The sequence below is a fragment of the Macaca mulatta genome, chromosome 4 (genome assembly GCF_049350105.2).
Source record: "Macaca mulatta isolate MMU2019108-1 chromosome 4, T2T-MMU8v2.0, whole genome shotgun sequence".
NCBI lineage: Eukaryota > Metazoa > Chordata > Mammalia > Primates > Cercopithecidae > Macaca > Macaca mulatta.
Genome location: NC_133409.1, coordinates 96283866 through 96297396, shown reverse-complemented (window position 1 = coordinate 96297396; position 13531 = coordinate 96283866). Strand labels below are relative to the sequence as shown.

Sequence of the window (13531 nt, the reverse complement as noted above, 5' to 3'; positions counted from 1 at the left end):
ATCCCCAAACATCATTTATAAAAGAGAAATACAAAACTGGTATGTTCATCCTACAGTTAGTAAGTAGCATCTCATTGAACTGCAGTTCTTTAAGCTTTTGTTTATACGTATGCATGTGCAAGTGGGTGCCCCCAGGGATAATGGTGAGGCTGCATCCTCCTTGCAGATTCAGTACTGTGAGCATTCCTTCCTCAACAGCTGCCCTACCTGTTCAAGCGCTGGGTGTTCTGGCCAGTCCCGCAGCAAGTGACTGACAGCCTCTGAGAAACCTTGAAGCACAGGTTGACACTGCCGGGCTTCTGGAACATTGGGATGCTGGTAGAAGTCATAGGGCCCATCAGGTTTCACCATCAGGTCTGAAGGTACCTCCCCAAAGAGTGTGTTATGGGAGAGGGTGCAGGCCAAAAGTTGGCTTCCCAAGAGTCGGTCATTCAGTTCAACTCCTGTGAAGTTAACATCATGGTAAAGTCAATGAACTCAGTAAGTTGATCCATCAGCATGTCAAAAAGATGTCAGCAACGTGGCCAGGCACAGTGGCTCACGTCTGTAATTCTAGCACTTTGGGAGGCCGAGACAGGTAGATTGCTTGAGGCCAGGAGTTTGAGACCATCCTGGCCAACATGGTGAAACCTCATTTCTACTGAAAATACAAACATTAACCAGACAGGCTTGTGCCTGTAATCCCAATTTCTTGGGAAGCTGAGGCACAAGAATTGCTTGAACCTGGGAGGCAGAGGTTGCAGTGAGCTGAGATTGTGCCACTGCACTCCAGCCTGAGCAACAGAGCAAGACTCTGTCTCAAAAAAATAAATAAATAAATAATCAGCAACAATGAACTAATTGGGGACTGATGAATGCTATTCTCCCCCAAAGCAATACCGGCCTAGAGAACTGTAATCCTAATACCATGGTAGCTACCTGAAGCTCTCAAGTTTCTAGAATACACAAAGGAAGTCAGAAACTGCCTAGGTATAAACAAAATGGTGTAGGGGTTAATTCACTGCATCCAAATTCCCAGTTTTTATACCTATTCTAGGGAAACAGAAAGGAAACTTAAAGCCTCCTTCCTACTTGTATGAAATAATGCCATGAAATCATGTAGGAAACTGCACTGAACCAACTATTAAACCATATTCCACAAGACTGGTTGCTCCCAGGTATATATTATTTCATTTGAAAAGCACTAACGCTATTTGACAGAAAGCAGAAATAATGCTAAGGAAAACACACACACACACACTTAAATTAAGTCCTTATCCTTATTAATCCCTTCCCCCAAAGGATCGAAACAATAAAAATCCATCTTTTTCTTGACCCATTTGTACACTCATGAAAATCTATCTTACTACAGAATCCTAAATCAATTTTCTTGAATCAGCTTAAGTTCTTTAAGCCAAGGAAACTCCAATAAGGAATTATGCGAAAACAGGAAATTCGTGAGTGCGATTGTTATAGAAGTAGCAACAGCATCTATTTGCATTTGCTTTGATTTCCCAACTGCATAACAAAAGTAAATTACTATACCCATCAGGGGGTAGAAGTGTGTCACAAGCGATGCCCCAGTCTGATAGCAAGACAGAAACAGGCTGAGGTAATGCTTTGCTTCATGTGGCGGCAGAGTCTGTTGATACCAGAGGGATCGAGCAAAGTTGAGACATAACTGCTGGTGTATCAGCATTACCGCCTGCATTGAATTCTGTGAGAGGAGAGCTGGATTTGTGGCTGCTTCCTCTTCTTGCCCATCTGAAGTTCCTTTGTTCTCCTCTAACGTTGGCTGTACCAAAATATCTGCAAAGTCCTATAAATAGCATTAGAGCAATTGAACTTTTAAAAATCAGAATCTACTTCTAATCAGACTAAAAGGAAGAAAGAAAAAAACATAAGAATGATTGAGAAAATGAAATAGGACTAATATATGTATTAAAATATATTTTAAAAGACTACAGGCTGGGCACAGTGGCTCACACCTGTAATCCCCGTGCTTTGGGAGGCCGAGGCGGGAGGATCACTTGAGGTCAGGAGTTTGAGACAGCCTGGGCGAAATACTGAGACCCTGTCTCTGTAAAAAATATAAAAACTGGCAGGGTGTGGTAGCATGCGCATGCAGTCATAGCTACTTGGGAGGATTGTTTGAGCCCAGGAGTTTGAAGCTGCAGTGAGCTATGATTGCACCACTGCACTCCAGCCTGGGTGATAGAGCAAGACCCAGTCTCTAAAATACATACATACAGAGAGACAGAAAGAGAGAGAGAAAGCCATCAGAGGGAATGTATATGGCATCAAGGGAATTCATTCCAAAACAAACCCTGCCACCACTGTCCTACCTTTTCATGCAGGGGGAACTGTTTTCTGAACTCCCATTCTTCCTCCTCCTCTTCGCTCAGGGTTGTCCTAGAATTCCTGCTCCTGTATCTATATAGGCTGCTTTCCTGCTCAGCCTTCTCTTGGGCTATGCGTTCCTGCTCATCCCACTCATTGATGATTTCCTGAAAGTCACATAGACAGAAGCTGAGCTTTCCTTGCTGAGGCACTCACAAAGGGAAGATTTGCTATTAATTTCTTGTGAAAATGAAAGTATCATAACTCAAAAACAAATAAAAGCCAACATCCAAGAACTAAATTCCATGTAATAAAGAGCAAATGGGTTTTGTTTTCCAAGTGTGTAGCCTCAGCAACCAGTTTCCTAAATTCCCCCTGCTGTGTCATTGTAATTTTGAAGGTGTAAAACTTGCCACAGTACAGCTAATGGGAACTTCCTGTCAAGGGATAAAGGTGCCTTGTAACAAGGACCGACTCAGGGTTGGCCATGAGAGGGCTGTGGTTCAGACAGCACTTGGATGGCACCCCAAGGAGCTGGCCAAGGGGTTCAGAAAAGAAACACTTAGACTAGGGACTGGGTGGTCAAAGGGCACCAATCAGGCAAAACTGGAATGTGTCTTACCAGACACTTCTGAAATTCCCTACCACTTCTAAGATTTTAGATCTTTAAACTGGCAAAAACTGTAAATTAAAGAACCATCCAGTACTGCTGAGGTTGAGGAAATAAGCACCCACCATCTAGGAAGGTAATTTGCATTTAAAGCCTAAGAAGTGTGTTTAGTCTTTGTCCCAGCAATCCTGAGCTCTAAAATTTGTATCCAAATATATAGCTGTGAGACTATTTACTGTGGCATTGGGTTTTTTTTTTTAATTTTGGGGGGGGCGGGGCAAAATAGTAAAAAGTATAAAAAAGTATATACAAATGTAAATGTTCAATGATAGGAAAATAGTTAAATTACTTGTGGCATAAACATACAATAGAATACTTGGCAGTCACTAAATATGAAGCAGGTGAAGAATACAGAATAACAGAAAAATAATCACTATACATGAAGTTTTTAAAACCAAATAGAGTTATCAAATAGAATAAACTTTATTAGTGGTTTGTTGTACATTTTGTGGCAATTTAAGGACATGTCTCAGGGGCTTGGCGGGGGATTAGAATCTACCTCAACTGGAGCAACTCTTTTTTTCTGTCAATTATGCTAAGATTTGTATTTTTTAAAAGCTGCTGCTACTAAAAAAAAAAAAATTTGTAAGCCACTGGAACAAATTTTTAAAAATTTAGAGTGTCATAGACATACAGCTACAGGTAAATAATAGTATATATACACACACACAAGCAAGCCTGGAATGGGATACCTGATATGTTAGCACCATTTATACCGCTTTAAGTGGTAGGATCATTAGAAATTTTAGTATTCTCTTAATTGCATACAATGAGAGCAAATTACTTTTATTAATAAGGGAACATCTTAATGCAAGTTGACATAAGTATCTGGCAAAATTACCATCAACAAAGTCAAAAGACAACTGACAAACTGGGAGAAAACATGTGTAGTGTATAAAAAAGGGTGCTCTCATTTTTTTTTTTTAATCTCTTAAAAATTGAGAGGCAAAGGTCCCCAAACACGATAGGTAAACAGAGAAAAAGAAGGAACAGAACACAGAATGCCCAAGCCCCAACGACACTACCTGTGCATCTACTAGGCATGCTAATGTCCTGCAGGCTGCCCTGCTATGAACCTGACTCTCTGCAGGAGGGAGGGCAGGGCAGGCCTCCCAGAGATGGCTCACCTGACACACATGTCTGAAGAGCTGCAGGGCCCTCTGGTCCAACTCTCCCTTGCATAACACATGGGAGCGCAGGTAAAGGAGAGCATTCATCAGCAGCTGCTCCCGAGTGGGACAGGCTTTCTGGCCCTTGCCTTCCAGCTCCTTTCCTCCTGAGCACTTGATGATTAGCTTCCCAAGGCCTCGTAGAACCTCCTCAGATTTCACAGAGCACAAAGTGTCTGCATGAGCATAGTAAGTGGGGAAGGTGGGGCCCACCGATGGGAAAGCCAGCAAGGCTGTGGCCAGGGTCCCCAGCCTGTCTGCACCAACCATACTGCTGTAGAGTGAGGTGTGGAGCTCATAGGCCACCAGCCTCATGCCATGTTGTAACTGCAATATGGATGCCTGCAGTGGGCTCACGGCATCTGGATAGAAGGTGTACTCCTCTGCCAGCCGCTTCCGGAACTGGTGGTGTGACTGCTGCCAAGAGGCCTCCTCCTTTAGAAGGCTGTGGGCTACTTGGGCAGACCGTGGCCCATCCATGTGGAGGGCCTGCAGGAGCCGTGTGAGCAGATCCTGAACGGCAGGGGCCTTGGCGATACTAGTGACGTAGTGGTGGATCTCCTGCACCAGGGACTCGTAAGCAGGCAGCTGGGGTCTGAAGGCCTGTTTCTTCAACAGGTGACAGGTTAAATTATCCAGCCGATCCATCCTTTGGCGCAGCAGCCTAAAGGGAAATTAACACAATATGCAAATTATGTCAGAAGAAGAGCAGCAAATCTAGATTGGATCCTCAGCTAGGAAAACAGAAGGAAGAAATATCAGCTGCTGCTAAATAGTATTTGCAATATCATCTCAGTTGTGATAATAATACCGACAATTAGTTAATGAAAATAACAATTACATAGCAGTTACTGTGTCATGTATGTTGCTGGTGCTCAGATGCATATCTTACTGACGCCTCATCATGACTCACTGGAGTAGATAACTACAATTATTCTTCTTATGCTGATATGGGACACTGAGATGTAAGGCATTAAGTGATCTACCCAACGTGTAAAACCAAAGGTCAGGAGTAGGACTGGAACTCAGAACCTACTGGACTATACAGGCTGAGCATCCCAAATCCAAATATCCAAAATGCGCCCAACTTTTTGACTGCCAGTCAATATGACACTTAAAGAAAATGCTCATTAGAATATTTTGGATTCCAGATTGTCAGACCTGGCATGCTCAACTGGTATAAATATTCTAAAATCTGAAGAAAAAAACAAACCCCAAATCCAAAACACTTCTGGTCCCAGGCATTTTGGATAAGGAATCCCCAACCCGTATCGTATTTCCTAATAACAGACCTATAGCCAAGAATAGCAGAGAAATATAGTGCATACCATCACATCCCACTTCTTCTATGCTGAGACTAAGTTTTGGCTTCAAACATCTTAGTCCCATGCGAACACACGCCTTGAATAGCCCCCCTCCCCTCCTTTCACAAGGCATATATTTTTCCTGACTATAAACAAGGCTTTGGGATCTAATTACTAATGTAGTTTAGAGGTGTATATTATCACTTCTACTCACACCATAATTACATTGCAAAGGTCAACTCCATCAAAAGGACAGTCAATAATCCCCGAAACAAATAATCACTTTGCTGTGTTACCTGACGTGAGGATGAGAGTAGCTGACAACGACTTCATCTTCCAGGTCTCTTCCAGTCTGCAGCTGGGATGACAGGTTCCGGGTCTTCCATTCACACTGCAGTTGGTGTAACTAATGGAAAAGAGAGAAACTAGTCCACTGTGTCCCAGCTATGACCATGCACATGAGGACAATGTTCTGGGGACATGTAGAGGAACAAGATGGAAGGAATCTGGGTTCCTGAATGACCCAAGGAGAGGTGGCTCTGCTCCATTAATCTAGACCATTCACATCAGAGTTGTGAGGGGAAAGAAACAATCTTATTTACACCAATGAATTTTTCAGTCTCTCTGCTATAAGAGCTTAGCCTTCACTACAACTAATATAATTTTCCTTCTTCAAAATATGTACTAACGTACCATTATCTTAATGTATTTAGTTCCTGAACTTGGTTCAAAACTTCAAATAGCAAGAGATACCACATTACCCAAATCAACTTGATTCTTTTTTAAGACAGGTTCTCAGCCTGTAGCCCAGATGGAGTGCAGTGGTGCAATCATGGCTCACCAAACCCTTGACCCCCCACCGCCCAGGCTCAAGTGATCATCCTGCTTTAGCCTTGGGAGTAGCTGGTACTACAAACACATGCCACCACACCCAGCTTTTTTTGTTTTGCTTTTTTTGTAGACAGGGATCTTACTATGTTGTTGCCCAGTTAGTCTCGAACTCCTGGGCTCAAGTGCTCCTCCCACTTCAGCCCCTCAAAGTGCTGCGATTACAGGGTGAGGCCACCACATCTAGCCTCTACTTGATTCTTGAGTTTTGAATAGCAAGCACCCATAAGTTCAAAATTCCTAGGACACAGGGATACTATATTCTATCTAAAGAAATATCCAAATCCAGCTCCTTTCCTCCTGAGCACTTGATGATTAGCTTCCCAAGACCTCGTAGAACCTCCTCAGATTTCACAAGAGCACAAAGTGTCTCTCACAGAGCACAGGCATGGTGGCTCATGCCTATAATCCCACCACTTTGGGAGGCCAAGGTGGGTGGATCACTTGAGGTCAGGAGTTCAAGACCAGCCTGGCCAAGATGGTGAAACCTCGTCCCTACTAAAAATACAAAAATTAGCCAGGCGTGGTGGCAGGTTCTTGTAATCCCAACTACTCGGAAGGCTGAAGCAGAGAATTGCTTGAACCCAGGAGGCGAAGGTTACAGTGAGCCGAGATCGTGCCACTGCACTCCTGCCTGGACGACAAAGCCAGGCTCCGTTTCAAAAACAAACAAACAAACTGAAACAAAAACCCAAATACCCAAAACTGAGCTCAGGTAGAGAGAATCCAGAGACAGTGAGAGATGCCACTATTTCTGACAATGGCTCGGGTTTTCTACCTGCCCTCTGCCCATTGCACCTATTGGCAGAGACCTCAGAACCTTAGGAAGGGCTCCTCCCAGAGCCTGAGTATAGTCAGGGGAACTCTCAAAGGGGAAAATACAGTCTCTCAAACAGACTCGTGGGAAGTCACAAGGCAGCTTATGCAATATCATGCTTCTGATGATCTGAGCACCCAAGAGGGAATAAAAGGAGTAATACAATAAGCAAACCCAGCACGTCAGGGAAGGAGCCAATGCTCCAAACTCTTGCCTTCCATACCTCTTCCTTGGCATAATTGAGCTTGTACTCCCTCTTCACCGCAGGGTCAAAGCGTGCCTGGGGAAGCCATGTCTGAATTTGGAGCAAGCCAAGGCTCACCCAGAGGCTCCCACGCTGGGCTGGCTCAGGCAGGCTCCTCTTACTCTCCCCTTCACCAAAAAGGTGGTGCAGGGAGGTGAGCAATTGGCAGATCAGTTCCTTGGGCAGCGCCTCCTGACCAGCCAGGTCCCCAAGTGTCTGGCCCACATGCTGGAAGGCCTGGCTGCTCCCAAGCAGCAGCTGCTCACAGTTCTGCATGTACTCCTGCCGCCGGGACTCTGGTAGCAGCTCTACTAGGCCTGCCAGGTGCCGGAACAGCACCTGCCCCTGGAGTTGGGAATCCGTGCGTCTGTGGGGACAATAAGAAAGCAGTGAAAGGTTTGCAATGTATCAAAAAGCATTCCTTTTCATATACTATAATTCTCTCAAGAAATGATAACCACAGAACGCAGCATCAATATGTGGAGGTGAATTTCTGTTCTCACATGGTCTTATTTGGTTTACTAAGTTCACCCTCTTGATCACAATACGCTTAAAACTGACAGACGAACCAGCCAGCTCATGGTAGCCTGAAAACATGCTGATTCAGGCAGAAAATACCCTCACTTCAAACACCAGAAATAGCCACTACAGAAGGAAGTTCTCACTGGGTCTTTGCTCCATGCTCTGGAGAAAAGACAGGAACTTTACAGTCTGCTTTCCAGGACGAGAGAATACCTGAATTCTGCTACTGAAGAGATAGCCATGTTAGTCCAAAGCATCGAACTGATGTCCTGGAGCTGCTGGGTTCTCTCAACCCACTCTCCTAGGGTCACATGAGAGGAGGACAGGATGGGGAGGCCACTCACATCCCAGGGACTTGCTCTCCAGCTGCTGGTTAAGACTTCAAAGCAGCACTTAGAGAATATGGGTCTATTGAGATTGCCAGGGCCCTAAAGAACAAGAAAAGAGTCAATAACTTTTAGAAATTAACTAAGACAATTTCCAGAAGCAGCATTAGGGAACCTGAGAGGAAAGAAAGAGACAGTTCAGGTTGCTTGGAACAGGTAAGCATCACTCAGAGATTGGACTAGAAGGACAGAATGGGTTAGTATACCTTAAATGAAAGTGGACTCCAGGCTTTAGGAAATAGGCAATGGATGCTTTAGCAATGCATGAGGAAAGCCTGCAAACCTGGGAATCAGGGAGAACATTCTTGCAGAAGGGAAAGAGACACACTGCAGGTGGATGAGAGCCAACTCAGGGTGCAAGGAAAGGAGTGAGAGACAAATTTAAGAGCCAGGGACAAAATGTCCTTAGACTGTCTGTGTCCTTAGACTGTTAAATGGGACACAGTAATAGTTGTCCACAGCAAAGGGTTGTCAAAGGGTGACAGCCAAATGTGTGTGATAGTCAACTCTCTATAATGCCATACAACCCTCAGGGATCCAAAGTTTATCACTAAAGGTTTTGAGAGGTGTTTTATAACAAATCCATTTTGATAGTGCAAAAGAATGGAATAGAGTTCAAGTAAATCCAAAAACATTTGGGGCAATAAGGCATTTCACATGAGAGTGGAAAGGATGAATTAGTGAAAATGGTGTTATCACATCGCTTTTGGATCTGTTTGCATAAAAGAAAAAATTTGCATCCCTATATCATAAAATAACATATACAGATGAAATAGATTTGAACATAAAATAAAAATATAGGAGAAAATAATGGAAAATAGTTTTGAACTCTTGAGGTGATGAAGCAAGACATTTTTTAAAAGCATGACACTAAAGTCAGTAAGCAGAAGGGACTGGCATATTTGGAGGGAAAAAAATTATAAAACTTGTGACATATAAGAAAACAAACTCGAGACACGACAGAAAACTAAAAATATACTTCCAACCTATATTGGGCAAAGGCTTAATATCCACAATATATAAAAAGATCTTCAATAATAAACTAATGCTGAACAACCCTTTTTTTGTTTTTTTTTTTTTGAGACAGGGTCTCACTCTGTCACCCAGACTGGAGGGCAATGGCGCGATCTCGGCTCACTGCCACCTCCGCCTCCCAGGCCCAAGCAATTCTCCTGCCTCAGCCTCCCAAGTAGCTGGGATTCAGGTGCACACCACTACCGCCCAGCTAATTTTTGTTTTCAGTAGAGACAGGGTTTCACCATGTTGGCCAGGCTGGTCTTGAACTCCGACCTCAAATGATCCACCCGCCTCAGCCTCCCAAAGTGCTGGGATTACAGGTATGAGCTACAACGGCCAACGAACACAATTTTTTTTTTTTTTTAAAAAGCACGAGTATTACTGGAAAATTCAGAGAAGAACTAAAGGGGATCAATAAACATGTGAAAATATGTTAAATTTTCACACTTAACAAAGAAGTGCAAATGAGTTCTTTTTAACTCTATGACAGAAACAACTGGAAATGTTTATAACACCTAGTGTGGCAAGCAGATGAAGAACAGGTCCTCATCTCTATGTTAAAGGAAACTTAACCTCACTGTGGTCATCCAGGACTTCAGGACTTCCCTTTTCACTGGCTCTTCACATATTTAAAAAAGTGAAAAGCAAAAACCACATCTCCAGTCTAATAATAACCATAATTGTGTTTTTAACGTGTAGACACTGTGACCTATTCAATTCTAATTCTAATAACTTATGCACAGAAATGCTCCAACAAGTGAACAAAGACATATACTAGGAGTCAATGTGGCACGCTTATTATAGGAAGAGGGAGAAAATGCAAGAAACTTAACATTTTATCAATAAGTGATTAAAATAAATTCAAGCACATTGATACAATGGAATAACTTTTAAAAATAAGCTGGAATGACACGTTTCTATTACATATATGTGTACTTATTTTTGTTTACATATGTATTTAATATAAAAATATATATAAACAGAAGGATATAGAGCAGAGTGGATATTTCTAGTGAATTATATATTATATATACATATATCTGTACTGTTTAAATGTTTTTACAGAGGGAAAATGTTTTAATTTGAAAAAATACAGACTTTTTCAATAAAACCTTTTTTGACTTATCTCAGAATTTCACAAATTATTTAACACGGTATACTTTTACTGACAGTACACTTATTTAACATCCTGCAGAAAATAAAGTGTTGTAATCAACTATTTAGTTACTACTCTATGCTAGGAATAAATGTTTATTGATAGATCCATTCAGAAACTCTTTTGCCACTATCAAACATTTTTTATTAGACCAACAAACCTTCAATGTGGAGTCCAAAGCAGACTTGGGTGCCTCCCTCTGCTGCATACCAGGCAAAGGGTTCCACATTAGCCAGTACTCTGGATTTGTGGTCACAGTACTGTTCCAGAAAGACATAAACATGGAATTAAATAACTCGGACCACAAAGATGTAATTTCTTCAGGAGACACCTAGAAATAAAGGAATAATTAGGTGAGAGAGAATATTTGAGAAAGACTCCATAAATCAAGTTATTAGGTCCTCTTTCTTCTAAGATCCATCTAAAACTATCATAAGTTTAAAAATAATAATCCACATTTTCTGTTTCTCTGCCATCCCGGTCATCTTGGTCAAGGAATGTGACATGTTTACAGTTTTATTTAAAGCTGTACTAATGAAATTCTATTAACCAGAGTGTACCAGTATTCACATTCAATTTATTAGGGAGGAAGAGTAGAAAATACTCTCACAATATATTTTTGAGCAATTGGGAAATTTTAAGAAGCAAATATTTTCATCTCAGTTAAATGGAAACCAAATGAATACTCCTGTGATAAGAGTTATAATATACCCTCATAATTACTACGAAAGAATATTTAAAATTCTTCCCTTTAAGAGGCAATTCAAAAAAACCTGAGGTTTCCAACATGGAATTTTGAGAATAAATAAAATGTTGTGCAACCAGTTTGTCACAGAAAATCTAATCAACTCATAGTGTAAAGGAGGCTTATGTCTCGTTGTGATTTTTACCTTCTGATGATGCAGCAAGGACCACAGATCTCGAAGCTCTTGAGGTGCAACTGGTGTGTGATAAAGACAAAATGAGATGAGATGACTTATCTCCTCATTTATCTGAGGTTGTTGATTTTTGCTGCATCTGTTCCAAAAATAAAGAGGGAGAGGGTGGAGTATGGACTATGAATGAACTGCTGGAAAGCTGCTACATTAGGGAAAGTGTAACACAAAACTTACAGTACATTTATCTAAAAATGAACAACTCTACTGATAAACTTCCCAGTGGCTTTTAAAGTAGAATCAAAACTAGCAAAAAACCTTCAATAAATTTTGGCTCTCCAAAATGGCAAATCACTTCCCTCTGCTTCAGCAACCATCCCCATCAAGTCTGTGGTTTGTTTATGGGTATAGGATACACAGAATAATCAAGAAAAAAAGTTCCCGCATGGTTTACCTTCTGAGACTAGCTTGTGCCATAAAATCAGCTGTCACTTTGTACTGCCACAGCATAGCCAGGTACTCCATTGCAGGCCACAACTGAACACTCCTGGTGAGGTGGATTACAGAGGTCAAGTCTGGATGGGACAGGGAGGAAGCTTCACCATGCTTCTTCTCCAGAAAACCAAGTGAGAGTCCTTTGGCTTTCAGTTCTAAACAGTGAGCATGCACAAAATTCTTCAACTCATCTGGACAAAGAGACAAATGTTGTATTACAGCACAGCGGTCAAGAGTACAGCCTCTAGATTCTCAACAACCTGCTAGGTGACTGCAAGCTTAACTTCAGCTAACCAGAGTTAAGTTCCTTAACCTGAGCTTTGAGATTCTCATCTGTGAAATGGTATTAATACCCACATGATTCTACTGATGGAATTAAAAATATATGTGAAGTGTAGACCTATGCCTGACACTTATTTAAAGGTATATATACTTTACCCCTCACATTACCCAGAAAAGAAAAATCTAAGGGAAAACTTATTAGCTACCAGCAAGAGGATATTTTCAGAGCATCTGTCAGCTAGCCAAGTGCTAGAATATTTTACCTAGGTTGACATCTTCCAAAATATTAGCTCTGAGGATCAATCCCCAGGCTTGCAGGAGACTTTTCTTTAATGTCCATTGAGAAGCAACCACTTGGAGACGATTAAGGTCTTCCTGCCATCCATTCTCCCCAAGGGCAGGCATCTGCTCCCTGATGGCAAGGACTTTGTTAAGGACCTTCAGTTGTGAAAAACACTCCACCACCAGCTTGTCCTGAAACAACAAAACCCACAAGAGCATACTATAGAACACAAATGTGGTTTTCTTTAGTAGCCTATACAGGTCTCAGAATAAACTTATGATATATTCTTAATGTTTCCAGAAAACAAAGGACTTGTTTATTCCTGTTGCTGTCAAGAGATTTTACAGTAGTAATAAAGTTAACTGTCTACCCAGCCTTAAGGGTCTCAGGAATAAGTAAGATGATAATATGTAGCAAATTACTAAACAGGATTCATGGGATAGAGCCTGCCCTCTTGTTATCTGCAGGTTCCGCATCAATTCAACTAATCGTGGGTCAAAAATATTCAGGGGGAGGCGGGGTGCGGTGGTTCACGTCTGTAATCCCAGCACTCTGGGAGGCCAAGGCGCGCGGATCAGGAGGTCAGGAGATCAAGACCATCCTGACTACCATCTTGACTAACACGGTGAAACCCCATCTCTACTAAAAAAAAATACAAAAAATTAGCCAGTCGTGGTGGCGGGCGCCTGTGGTCCCAGCTACTCGGAAGGCTGAGGCAGGAGAGTGGCGTGAACCCGGGAGGCGGAGCATGCAGTGAGCCGAGATCGCGCCACTGCACTACAGCCTGGGCAGCAGAGCGAGACTCCGTCTCAAAAAAAAAAACATTCAGGGGGAAAAATGGATGGTTGCGTCTGTACTGAACACGTAAGGACTTTTTAATCTTGTCATTATTACCTAAGCAATCCAGTATAATCACTATTTACACAGCATTTACATTGTGTGAGGTACTGTAATTCAGAGATAATATAAAGTGTACATAAGTTATATACACACGCAACGCCATTTTATATAAGAGTCTTGGGCTTTCCTGGATGTCTGTATCCAAGGAGAATCCTGGAACCAATCACCCGCAGATGCCAAGGGAAAACTGTAAGAGTTAGGCTT

At 42.1% G+C, this 13531-nt stretch overlaps 1 protein-coding gene across 2 annotated transcripts in view; it reads right to left on the bottom strand.

The window, feature by feature from the left end:
• Window positions 1–13531, bottom strand: part of MDN1 (midasin AAA ATPase 1) — a 184752-nt gene that overhangs the window by 45731 nt on the left and 125490 nt on the right. For both annotated transcript variants that reach the window (XM_015136925.3, XM_015136926.3), the window contains exons 56-66: window positions 12408–12618; window positions 11822–12053; window positions 11383–11509; window positions 10653–10823; window positions 8147–8361; window positions 7391–7778; window positions 5759–5868; window positions 4117–4822; window positions 2325–2486; window positions 1525–1798; window positions 208–443 (exon numbers count right to left, since the gene is read on the bottom strand). In XM_015136925.3, the coding sequence (XP_014992411.3) occupies window positions 208–443; window positions 1525–1798; window positions 2325–2486; window positions 4117–4822; window positions 5759–5868; window positions 7391–7778; window positions 8147–8361; window positions 10653–10823; window positions 11383–11509; window positions 11822–12053; window positions 12408–12618 (2832 nt within the window). The remainder of the gene's footprint in view (window positions 1–207; window positions 444–1524; window positions 1799–2324; window positions 2487–4116; window positions 4823–5758; window positions 5869–7390; window positions 7779–8146; window positions 8362–10652; window positions 10824–11382; window positions 11510–11821; window positions 12054–12407; window positions 12619–13531) is intronic.